General features: G+C 35.3%; 1 protein-coding gene across 1 annotated transcript; it reads left to right on the top strand.

Annotated features, from left to right (window-relative positions):
- The first annotated feature begins 6770 nt into the window (after positions 1–6770).
- On the top strand, positions 6771–9615 carry LOC110726375 (50S ribosomal protein L17, chloroplastic-like). Its single transcript, XM_021905849.1, has 3 exons — positions 6771–6918; positions 7519–7754; positions 8808–9615. Exons 2-3 carry the CDS (start codon positions 7523–7525, stop codon positions 9215–9217), a joined length of 642 nt encoding a protein of 213 aa, XP_021761541.1. The 5' UTR covers positions 6771–6918; positions 7519–7522; the 3' UTR covers positions 9218–9615.
- Positions 9616–11582: the final 1967 nt, after the last annotated feature.

The raw sequence follows: 11582 nt of genomic DNA, 5'->3' as shown, positions 1-11582 counted from the left end.
CAACCCTAATAAAGAGGAATTATAAATTAATTAAATATGGGATTGAGAATCAAACAACGTATTAATCCATATTAGGGTTCAACCTAACCCTAGATTATAAAGCTACTCACACATGTTGATTAAATAAACGAAATAATTAACGAAAGAAAACATAGTGACAATAATAATAAGAAGTAAAGAGAAGAAGAAATACTTGAATTAATGGAGAACTTGAATTAATCTTCAATGGAACAAAGTTGGAAGAACAAGAAGAAAACAAACATATAAACTGGAATAATGATAATGATCAAAAATTCCCTTTCTATCTTGTTATTAGTCTATATATATCCTAGGAATTTTAGTGGGCTTAGGACTCTAAATTAACATAATTAAGGGCCTAAAATGCAGCAATTAGGAGCCACCACGGGTAGGCTGTGGAGAGCCGCGTTCGACCACAGGCAGGCCGTGGAGAAGGCTGCCATAGTTGCTCTTCACCATGTGAAAACGAGTTGGCCACAGGATGGCCGTGGAGAGAGTTGTACGCCCACAGGCAAGTCGTGGAGGTGGTTGCCATGTCCATTATTGTATGTAAATTTCTCCCTTTAACAAGTCGAATCACGATCAAAGCAAACCTCTAGCAAATCTAGTCCAATTCCTACAAAAATCAAAATAAAACAAACCAAGGAGAGCAATATCGAAATATAAAGGATAATAACTCTAAAAGATTAAATATATGTAGAAAACATGATAAAAACCCGCAAATATAACGTATAGAAATGAATATATAAATGTGTTATCAGTGAGCGTCTTATGTATGAAGAGATTTAAAAACATCCAAATTCGACTAAAAAAGACTATGAATCAGAAAATCGACTAAATATCTACTAAAGTCAATAATGAAAAAAATAAATTAATTATTCATTAAAATAATTAATTTATTCTGTAGTAATCCATATTAAATCTAATGAATTCGACGGTTTCGTATCTTGCTTAGACTTATAAATAAAGCAGAGATTATAGTTAACGCCGCTAGTAAAAAACCCGAAATAACTAGTTAGAGTAGACAGAAAGGGCTAAAAAAAAGATGTTCTTTTTATACATATAGGTGCAATTGTCGTGGCTCGTCAATAATAATATTTCTTTTTTAAAATGATTAATCCAAATAAGAAGTCTATTTTTTAAAATAAAGATATTCCCCAATACTGAAGGACCGATTTTAATCCATATGGGGGCATCGAATACATATGGTGGGCTATAACGATGGTTATAGATGATTAAAGAAACAGTGGGTTCCTTCGTTTCTATGGTTCCTTTTTAAACGGTGAGGTCCTTATGAACTTCTATGAAATGGTTTTACGGGATTCAGCCAATTGTTTTGATCGTGGGATATCATTGAGAAATAGAAATCCGTGTATTCATCTGCTTACGGAAGAAATCGAAGAACTTGACGTGTACACAGAATATATATATATATATATATATACACACACACATATATATATACACACACATATATATATATACACACACACATATATATATACACACACACACACACATATATATATACACACACACACATATATATATATATACACACATATATATATAACGACTTGTACACAGAATTATTGAGAGAAAACACAAAGTCGACACGATACGAAATCAACCCAAGCACGCACAAATCGTTTAGATAAAGTGGCTAAATTTTGGAGCTATCTTACATTGTAGGTAATTTTTAATAAATTTAGTGAGCAACTAACACAAAATTGACACGAGACAAAACACGAACACGATATGATCGAATTTTGCCAACCCTACTCAAAAGCAAAAGGTTTAATTTAAAAAAGAATTACATAGTTTTTGTTAAATTTAGTAAACAATACGAAATGAACACAAGATCAAATATGAACACGACACGAATTTTTGCTTGCCCTACTTTTAGCAAGAATAAAACATAAATCAGACTCATGACCAAAGAAATAAAGTTATCAAAAGAACAAAAATAAAAAAATAAAACAAAAAAAAATCGTTACAGTTAAAATTTTTATAAAAAAAAATCATAAACACTACAAGTAAATGTTGTAACTTGCAAGTCACCAAGTATATGCTGTAACTTGTAACTTGCCAACAAGATTGAAAAGTTTACACTGCCAACCCCTTTGAAAGGATCACAATGGTGATGAAATAAACATATTAACACTCTAGAAGGGGGGTTGAATAGAATATGGGCAATTTTCGCAAAACACAAAATGTCAAGGTTTTAAGATTAGTTTCAAGGCGGAATAAACTAATCTCAGGTTTAAATTCAAGACTTTGAAAACTGTTTGTAAAGTAAAACGATTGCTAATCAGAATGTTAGAAACGTTTTGTTTGATCAGCTAGAGATGAGTTATAGCAGCGTAACAATAAATGCAAGAATGAATAATAAAGACACAGAAAATTGTTACGAAGTTCAGCACAAAGGCCTACGTCTCCGTTTAGGGTTGTCCAACCCGTAGGATTTTAACCACTTTTATTTCTTTCCTTAGAGTCCTAAAGCACCTAGAAGATAACCTCTCTTCTCTCCGCAACCACCCGGTTACACTTTAGCAACTCAATTCCAAGAAATAAAAGACTATCTCACTTTTACTATACTTTGAGTGTTATAAATTTCCACCTTGATACTAGTTTTTGTTACTTATTCTATCGTTATAATGATGGAAGTCAAACCCACTAAACTTGTGTGCAAGTCAAGCCCAATATGCATGCTAGATTGGATTTGCTAACCTGGATTATTTTTGCCTAAGTATTTTGGTGATAATGTTTCTGATTATTTTTGTTAATTATTTTTAATCAAGTTATTATTACTATTATAATTTAATCTTTTGTTTCGATTTTTTTATCTATATGTTATGATTAAGATAAATATATTTCTTAGTCATATTTTTTGAATAAACTTATCTAATGCTACCTAACCTAGTTTCTAGGGGTTTGTTAATCTTGTTGTTACAGGATAAGGCTGATTTATTCAAAAGAGTTATTCAAATAAACGTTGAAACAGAAACAAACAGCTGGCAACGTTCAAATTTCAAAAGGGCCGAAAGTTATGTTGAAGCAAGATTTAAGGAATTCTGTTGAAGTTTTTCAAACGTTTGAAACAGCCCTGCAACGTTTGAAATCAGGTTAATCAGCTCTACAACGTTTGAAATCATCCCTAAAGCCTTATAAATAGCGTGAAGACTTGCTGGAAATAAATCAACCGAAATATTCAGAATAAGAACACTCAAGAATTATCAAGCTTTATACACTATAGCAAGAGTGTTAAATACTTTCTCTCTAAGTTCTTTAATACCTTATTGTGTGATTAGATTGAGAGAAAAGAAAAGTGTATCTAAGAGTGGAAAAGGAATATATCAAAAGAGTGATATACTTAGAGTAAATTTATAATACTCAAAGTATAGTAAAAGTGAGATAGTCTTTTATTTCTGGGAATTGAGTTGCTAAAGTATAACCGGGTGGTTGCGGAGAGAAGAGAGGTTATCTTCTAGGTGCTTTAGGACTCAAGATCCGTGTGGTTGAACTCATCATCATCTTTTGGAACGTTTGCTCCACTTTTCGTCGTCTTCATGGGAACTTTAGGACCTTTCTGTATAATCTCCCAGAGCTCAAGATCTTGATCAATCACGAACATTTGCATTAGCGATCTCCAATGAAAACTGTTTGAATAGAGTAGGTGGAAATTTATAACACTCAAAGTATAGTAAAAGTGAAATAGTCTTTTATTTCTGGGAATTGAGTTGTTAAAGTGTAACCGGGTGGTTGCGGAGAGAAGAGAGGTTATCTTCTAGGTGCTTTAGGACTCTAAAGGAAGAAATAAAAGTGGTTAAAATCCTACGGGTTGGACAACCCTAGGCGGAGACGTAGGCCTTTGTGCTAAACTTCGTAACAATTTTCTGTGTCTTTATTATTCATTCTTGCATTTATTTTTACGCTACTATAACTCATCTCTAGCTGATCAAACAGAACGTTTCTAACATTCTGATTAGCAATCGTTTTACTTTACAAACAGTTTTCAAAGTCTTGAATTTAAACCTGAGATTAGTTTATTCCGCCTTGAAACTAATCTTAAAACCTTGACATTTTGGGTTTTGCGAAAAATTGCCCATACTCTATTCAACCCCCCCTTCTAGAGTATTATTGTGTTTATTTCATCACCATTGTGATCCTTTCAAAGGGGTTGGCAGTGTAAACATCTTAATCTTGCTGGCAGGAACACATTAGTCAAGGCTGTTCTCTTATCCTGTTTATCATGTGAAAACTAACTTATTGCCTTTCTCTGTTATCAATTCCATTGAAAAACAATGCAGGTAATTCTTATGGAATAAAGTGGACAATATTCATTACTCTCCTAGGATTAGATAGGGTCATGCCACCAAACCTATGGAAATTGGGGGGTTAGGCATTAGAATACTTAAGGATTGGAATATTGCTTTCATGGCCAAGTTGGGATGGACTTTGCTTAATAGTCAAGATAAATTGTGGGTTAGAATTTTCAATGATAAATATTCGAGGAATGCCTTTTTTTTATTGCAATCCCCATAATTCTCAATCCCCCATTTGGAGGGATATTTTGAAAGGAAGACACCTTCTTGCCTCGGGTCTTAAAATTGGTACTGGTAATGGGAAAACAACCTCGCTTGGTATTATCATTGGGTGGGTGACAAGCCTATATATCTCTATTTGGATCGGGATGTTCCCAATGCTAAGGCTCATTGGTTTCTTTGTGACATAATTAGAGATGGTAATTGGTATCTTAATGATATCGTGCATATTCTTCCTGATTTTATTGTGAATTTAATTCTGGCCACTCCTTTCTCTAAATTTGGTAATATGGATGATTTTATTACTTGGTCTTTTTCGAATAATGGAGTTTTCAGCATTAAATCAGCCTATCATCATTTAATTAAGGATAAATGCACCATTTGTTCCTTCTGTAACTCTTAGAAAGGTATTTGGAGGATTCAAGCTCCTTCAAAATACAAAATGCTGCTTTGGAACTGTATGCACTCTATTCTCCCTGTTGCTCAAAAAATCTGTCTTTTCTTGCCTTTGGTAAGTCCAAGTTGTGCTAGGTGTGGTATGTATGAGGAGTCCCATATTCATCTTTTTCATGATTGCTTCTCTTCTCATATTCTTTGGAATGACATCTTTGCTAAGATTAGAATCCCTTGTGGTTTTGATTTTAATGAGTTTATGAATCTTGAGTGGAATGATTGGTTGAACTATAATCTTAGCTTCGATTCTCACTGGAAAATGGTTTTTTTGGTGGCCTTTTGGCATTTATGGAGAAATAGGAATATCACAGTCTTTGAAAAAAAATGTTCCATGCTCATGCTAATTTTGCTAGATTTTTCAATGATTATCACTGCACTAACATGCTATTGCAGGATAAAGGAAAGGGGTTGGCCTCTTCTTCGAATGCTGCTCCCTCTTCTGCTAGTGTTCCTTCCATTGCAGTGAGTGCTAACACCTCTGATTCTGCTGCTGCTTCTACTGCTTCTGCCCATTGCGATGATGGTTCTGCTGCTGGTGCTTGTATCCTATCCTTAAAGACCTCCTCTCCTGCTTTATCCTTAGAGCAGAAGTGGATTCTTCCTCCCCCAGGGTTTAAAAGAATTCATACTGATGGTTCTTGGAGGATGATTAATGTAGCTGCTGGTGGAGGGGTTATTCGAAATGAAGTTGATACTTGGTTCCTGGGTTTCTCCAGCAAGTATAATGCGCGGTTTCAGCTCTAGCAGCTGAATTATATGTTGTTAGGAATGCTCTGGCTATGGCTGACACTTTTGAGGTGCAGAAGGTGGAGCTTTTCACTGATGCTATCTCTATTAAGGTGATGTTTGATACCATGAAGCTTAATGTGCATCATCAGCTTGCTGCCACTATCAATGATATTGCTACTAGCATCAAGAAGCTTGAGGTTGTGGAGATTAAACATATTCGAAGGGACCTCAATGTCATTGCTCACGAGCTAACTGAAGTTGGTAATGATATGAGTATTGGCCATATGACCTATTTCACTGTCCCTGATTGTGTCAAGACCCTTTATGAAAGGGAGTTGGGCGTTCCTGCTACTGCTGTTTGACTTTGTCACCCTCCTCCAGCTTAGATGTATCTTTTGTGCTGCTAATGAGTGGCTAAGTTTGCTAGTTATGTTTAATTACCTCTTGTTTTTAAGTTTGAACATTTGGCTCCATACTTGGGGTAATTATCTTGTGATTACCTTCATCAATTTTTCTTGTAATATTTTCGATGTAAGGATAATCTTCTAATATATATATCTTCCTTTGTTGTGTTAAAAAAAAACATCAATTGAGACTTGAATGGAATTTCACCGAAACAAATCACTGCAGAGCTACCCTTTTTCACCAAACTTATTATTCTCTTTTTAAAATGTTATAGATTCATTTCAGAGGTGATCATTAAGCAGGTCAGGCCGGGTCGAAGCTAAAAAATTATGCCCACTTCTCAGGCCGAGTTGGCTCAAGCTTTGGGCCGGAATATTTGTGTCCAAACCCGTCCAAAATGGTCGGACCGTGCCTAAAAAATCAACTAAATATGCCTAAAAATGCATTTCCAAACCCGTCCAAAAAATATATATTTTTAGGCCGGGCCCAACCCAATTTCGGGCCGAAAAATTCTGCCAAAAATCAGACGGAGTCGGGCCGGGCTAACTTTGATCACCTCTAGTTCATTTTAATTATGAAATCAATGAGGTAAATGAGTGATGCGTGGACCGCCCCATAGTTTAAAGGTGAAGTTGAACACAGGATATCTGTTAAGTTTCTATCCCTTACTTTAGGCGAGCCATAGAGTAAACATTCACATTTTCTCTCTCCTCCCTTATCCAATTTCATTCTGGCTTTAGCTCTCTAATCTACTGTACCATTCTACTTGGTAAAATTCCCTCTTACTCTTCTACTTCTTCATTCAAATTTGCTAATTTATTCGCTATTTACATGAATTCATGCATATAATTATGGTTTCTGGTTAAAAAATTAATGCCCATTTTGAAATTACATTGTAATCATTACTAAAAGAATTGTTCTTTTTGTGTGCTTGTTATCTGTTTGATGAAATGCTTAGCTGAAGTTTTCTTTTGTGTGTTTGACCAATAGTGGGTTTTTTGCTAGAATTTTGGTGCCAAATTTGAATAAATTGGTTAAATTTCTGTTTTTGAACTTGCATGATTGTTGGAAATTGGGCGTGTGAAATTTTTTCTTGTATGTATTGAAATTGTAGTGATTTTGTTCATTCAATCAATTATGGCCCGTTTGGTAGGTGGTAATAAGGGGGTAATGGTAATGAATTTACATGTACTTTTGAGACGTAACTGTTGTTTCTTCTACATTTGTTTTTGTAATTGGTGAATTGGGTGTTGGAATTTGAGTTGTGAATCCTGTGATTGATATGTGTTTGTTGTTGTAGCATTGTTCTTTCTCTCTTTTGATTTTGCTTACTTTTGGTGTTAATAGTTGTTCTAATATAATATTGCAGGCAGATGGCTTGTTCATCGTCAACATCATGGAGTATGGCTACTCTTAAGTCAGCCTTGCCTTCAGTTCCTTCGGCTCCCATGTTCCGCAAGGTCCCCATTTCGGCTGCTTGTAATACTTCGTCCTCAAAACCACGTAGAGTGGGATTATCACTATGCAGTTCTAAGCCTCTTCTACCACAATACAGTGGCCTCACTGCACTCTGTCCTCTTCTCTCATCATTCCCCTCTGGATCAGGTATAATCTCTATTCCTCTGGACAATTAGTATTTAGTTTTGCGGCTTTTCCAGTTTTCTTTTGTTTAATGTGAAACACATACTTAGGCACCTATGGATTCTTTTGTAACTGAAACATAATGTGAGCTTCTATTTTATATTTTTATGCACATTGAGTTGCATGATTTAATGAATGTCTTTGGTTTATTTGTGATACAAATCTTTCATTTTGATGTTGTCTTAACTCACACATATCATTTCTCATTGATTCAAAGTCACTGGAAGCAAATTAGCCAAATAGGTTACAAGGTTGTTGATATGATTACACCGTAGTTGCTACTAAAAAGATCAAAAGAATGACCAGTTTCCACAACAGTATTTTCTTTTTTGTTTCAGACTTGAACATTTATGTAACTGTACTGCTCATATATATCTCAATTCAGCTGACAAAAGAATTTCGTTGCCTTAAACTGAAACTTGTTATCAAAGGTGAATAAAAATGGTAGTATGGTACTTGCTTTTTCCTTTTACTCGTAACCAATTCATGATCTGGGAAGCTTCCTTCAAGGTAGCTAGTTTTTGGATAGGCTGGTTCTAAGAAAATAATTGGATTGGACTACAGACCAGGGTTGTGTATGGTTCTCCCTTTTTTGCAAAGCTTATACAGCAATATGGATGTAGTCTTCAAAGTGCAATAATGTAATGAACTAATAGCTGTAAATTTGTAACTGAAAATTTTCTGGCTGAGGAATATCAAAGTAGCAGTTGGTTCTAAGAGACTGCTTTAGTTTCTTTAATTAAAGGAGGCTTATGAGCAGATGAATTGTGAGTTTGTGACTTGTCATACATATGTTAGCCCATATTGATTATGTATAGTATACTTTGAACCTAGAGCCTTATATTGTGCTTTTGATCCATAAAAGGGAAAGGGTTTGTCTGACAAAGTAACAATGTATTATTGTATTAGATTCAACTTAAATCTGGCCATTACTTGAATGAGATGACATTTTTGTTGCTCTATTTTTCCATTTCAACCTCGAGTTGCGTGCTTACTATAGCTGTCTCCTTTTGTCAGAGAACACAGGCTTTGACAGTCTTTTTAGAATCATTGACAATGGAGGTCGATTCTTTGCCATGAGACATGGAAGAAAAGTGCCTAAACTTAGCAGGCCCCCAGATCAGCGTCGTGCACTTCTTCGAGGCCTTACAACTCAACTTCTTAAGCATGGACGTATCAAGACTACAAGAGCAAGAGCAAGTGCTGTGAGGAAGTATGTAGACAAAATGATTACCTTGGCTAAAGAGGGCTCACTTCACAAAAGAAGACAAGCACTTGGGTTTATATATGAGAAGCAGATTGTTCACGCTTTGTTTGCTGAAGTGCCAGAAAGGTATGGAGATAGGAATGGAGGATACACAAGGATCATCAGGACCCTACCAAGGAGAGGGGACAATGCTCCAATGGCCTACATTGAGCTAGTTTAGATACTGATCTGATTACTTCATTGCCCTCTTGTTATAATTTTGACACTGGAGCAAGTCATTTTCCGTAATCATTGTCCTTGGAAGGTGATGTCGGTTGTTTACACTCTGGAATGAATTAGTCACTTGATGTTTCAATTTGCATTGAGCTTGTATCATGAGAGATCTTTTGATTCTGATGATATGCTAAATTGATACATTGGCATATCATCTTTGTTGTGTAGCTTTGGGGATTTTGGCGTACATTTTTTAGTTTATCATATTGTAATTGCAATTCTCCTGTCCAATTGACGTTGTATACAGAACTTGGGTGTGGGCTTGTGGTTAATTACCAAAGCTTTTGATGTTATATTATCATTTCCTAAGCTTCATTATTCATTGGCTTGGGCAGAATTGTGTCATTTTATGTTGTGAAATTCATAATTTTGTTGTTGGTATATTTTGTTTATCCTGTTGCTTGTTATCACATCTTTATTCATCGCTGATTTGGTTGCAGCTCTGTAAGCTAATTTTGATGCTGCACTTGTGCTTAAGAAATTCTAGCAACTGCATTACTCTTTTCCATGGCTTAATATCAAGTTGGGTCCTGGGCCTCCTGGCAGAAGCTGCTTCTTTGGTAGCATTGTTGTGATAGTCATTCGTTTCAAATCATTTTTGGTTGATTTTCTGTTGATTACATTGACTGCACATGATTATAGATAAGTCTATTGTCATTTGACTGTGATCCAATTTAGAAATGATGTCGGTTTTGTAGCTTATGCTGTTCCAACAATGTTCACAATGATCCAAATCATTTGGTAATTTTGTCTAGAACTACCCTAAAGATAGGGTCATTTGTGAACAACTACCCCTTTTTTTTTTATTTGTTTAGAACTACCCACAAGTTATGAAACGTTTGGATAACACTACCCAGTAACGTTCTCCGTCCAATTAAGACGTTATTGGGCCCACATTTCACTTTTTCCACCTAATTAACTCCCCCCAACTACCTTCTCTAATCCCTAATTAATTTCCCTCCATTCTCACTCTCTTCTTTCACCTTGAACTCAAAACCCCCAAATTAATTTTAAGCCATAAACCCTAATCTGAATCACTAATTTAATTGAATTCAATAGATCTCAGAGCCAAAATAACCAAAGCCCATAACTCAATTAAACCCCCAAACCCTAGAAATCAAAACCCCTAAATTTATTTGAACCCATAAACCCTAATCTGAATCACTAATTTAAACCCTAATTATATTAATTGAATTCAATTAAAACTTGTAAACAAATACAACAAACAATGAATTAAAAGAAAGGTGTGAAACATTACCTGAATTACTGAGAATTTGCATTCAATTGCTTGATTATCATCTCGATCTCTGATTTTTGAGTGAGAATGGAGGGAAAATTAATTAGGGAGGAAAGAGGAGGAGAGAAGGTAGTTGGGGGAGTTAATGAGGTGGGAAAAGTGAAAAAGGCCCCAGTAACGTCTTAATTAGACGGAAAACGTTACTGGGTAGTAGGGGTGAAACTAATGCGGTTTAAAACTGAACCAAACCGCAAGCCAAACCGAATTAGAAATATGGTGCGATTTTTTTTTTTCTAATATAGTTCGATGCGGTTTGAGGAATCCCAAAACCGAATTAATATGGTTTGGTTTCGGTTTTAAGATTTGAAAAACCAAAAATCAAAATCCAAACCGAATTATGGCCCATATCCAAATTATAGCCTAGCCCAAAACTAATTTCTACCCTTCATATATAAAGCCAAAAAATAATAAAACTTGTGTTTTTTTAAGTCCTACAATGTTAACCAATGTGGGCGATGTTGGAGTGAACGACCAGTTAGATGGAGCAAATAGGAAGAGGATGAAAAAGTTCGGTGTGGTTTGGTTCTTTTTTTTTTTTTTTTGAAAAACCGAATTTAAAACGGTGTGGTTTGGTTCGGTTTCAATAATAATATGGTGCGGTGTAGTTTGAAAAATCCCAAAATCAAATTAATGTGGTTTGGTTTCGGTTTGGGCTATAAACCACACCGCAAACTGAACTTTCACTCCTAATGGGTATTGTTACCCAAACGTTTCATAACTTGCGATTAGTTTCTAAAACAAAAAAAAAAAAAAAAAAAGGGTAGTTATTCACAAGTGACCTTATATTTAGGGTAGTTCTAGACAAAATTTCCAACTCGTATTCATGCTTATAGTTGACAATCTTAGTCTTTTAGTCATTTGATTTTCCATAGTATTATACTACTATTAGCACAAATGGTTTGACTGCGTTATTGTTCAGTGTTTATCAGCAAGGCCGACTAAGGGCCTGTGCAAACAGACCCTTGGCACAAGGCCCCGGAATCTTGAGGCCCATTTCTACTAAAAGTCCAGTTAT

This window comes from Chenopodium quinoa, unplaced genomic scaffold (assembly GCF_001683475.1).
Source record: "Chenopodium quinoa cultivar QQ74 unplaced genomic scaffold, ASM168347v1, whole genome shotgun sequence".
Lineage (NCBI taxonomy): Eukaryota > Viridiplantae > Streptophyta > Magnoliopsida > Caryophyllales > Amaranthaceae > Chenopodium > Chenopodium quinoa.
Note: the sequence above shows the minus strand (reverse complement) of the source record. Positions and strands in the feature narration are given on the sequence as shown.

Bases quoted from the DNA above. Each gene is read 5' to 3' on its own strand.
- LOC110726375 (XM_021905849.1), top strand. From the start codon at position 7,523: ATGGCTTGTTCATCGTCAACATCATGGAGTATGGCTACTCTTAAGTCA. The intron at 7,755-8,807 runs GTATAATCTCTA...TCCTTTTGTCAG, and splicing joins ATCATTCCCCTCTGGATCAG to AGAACACAGGCTTTGACAGT.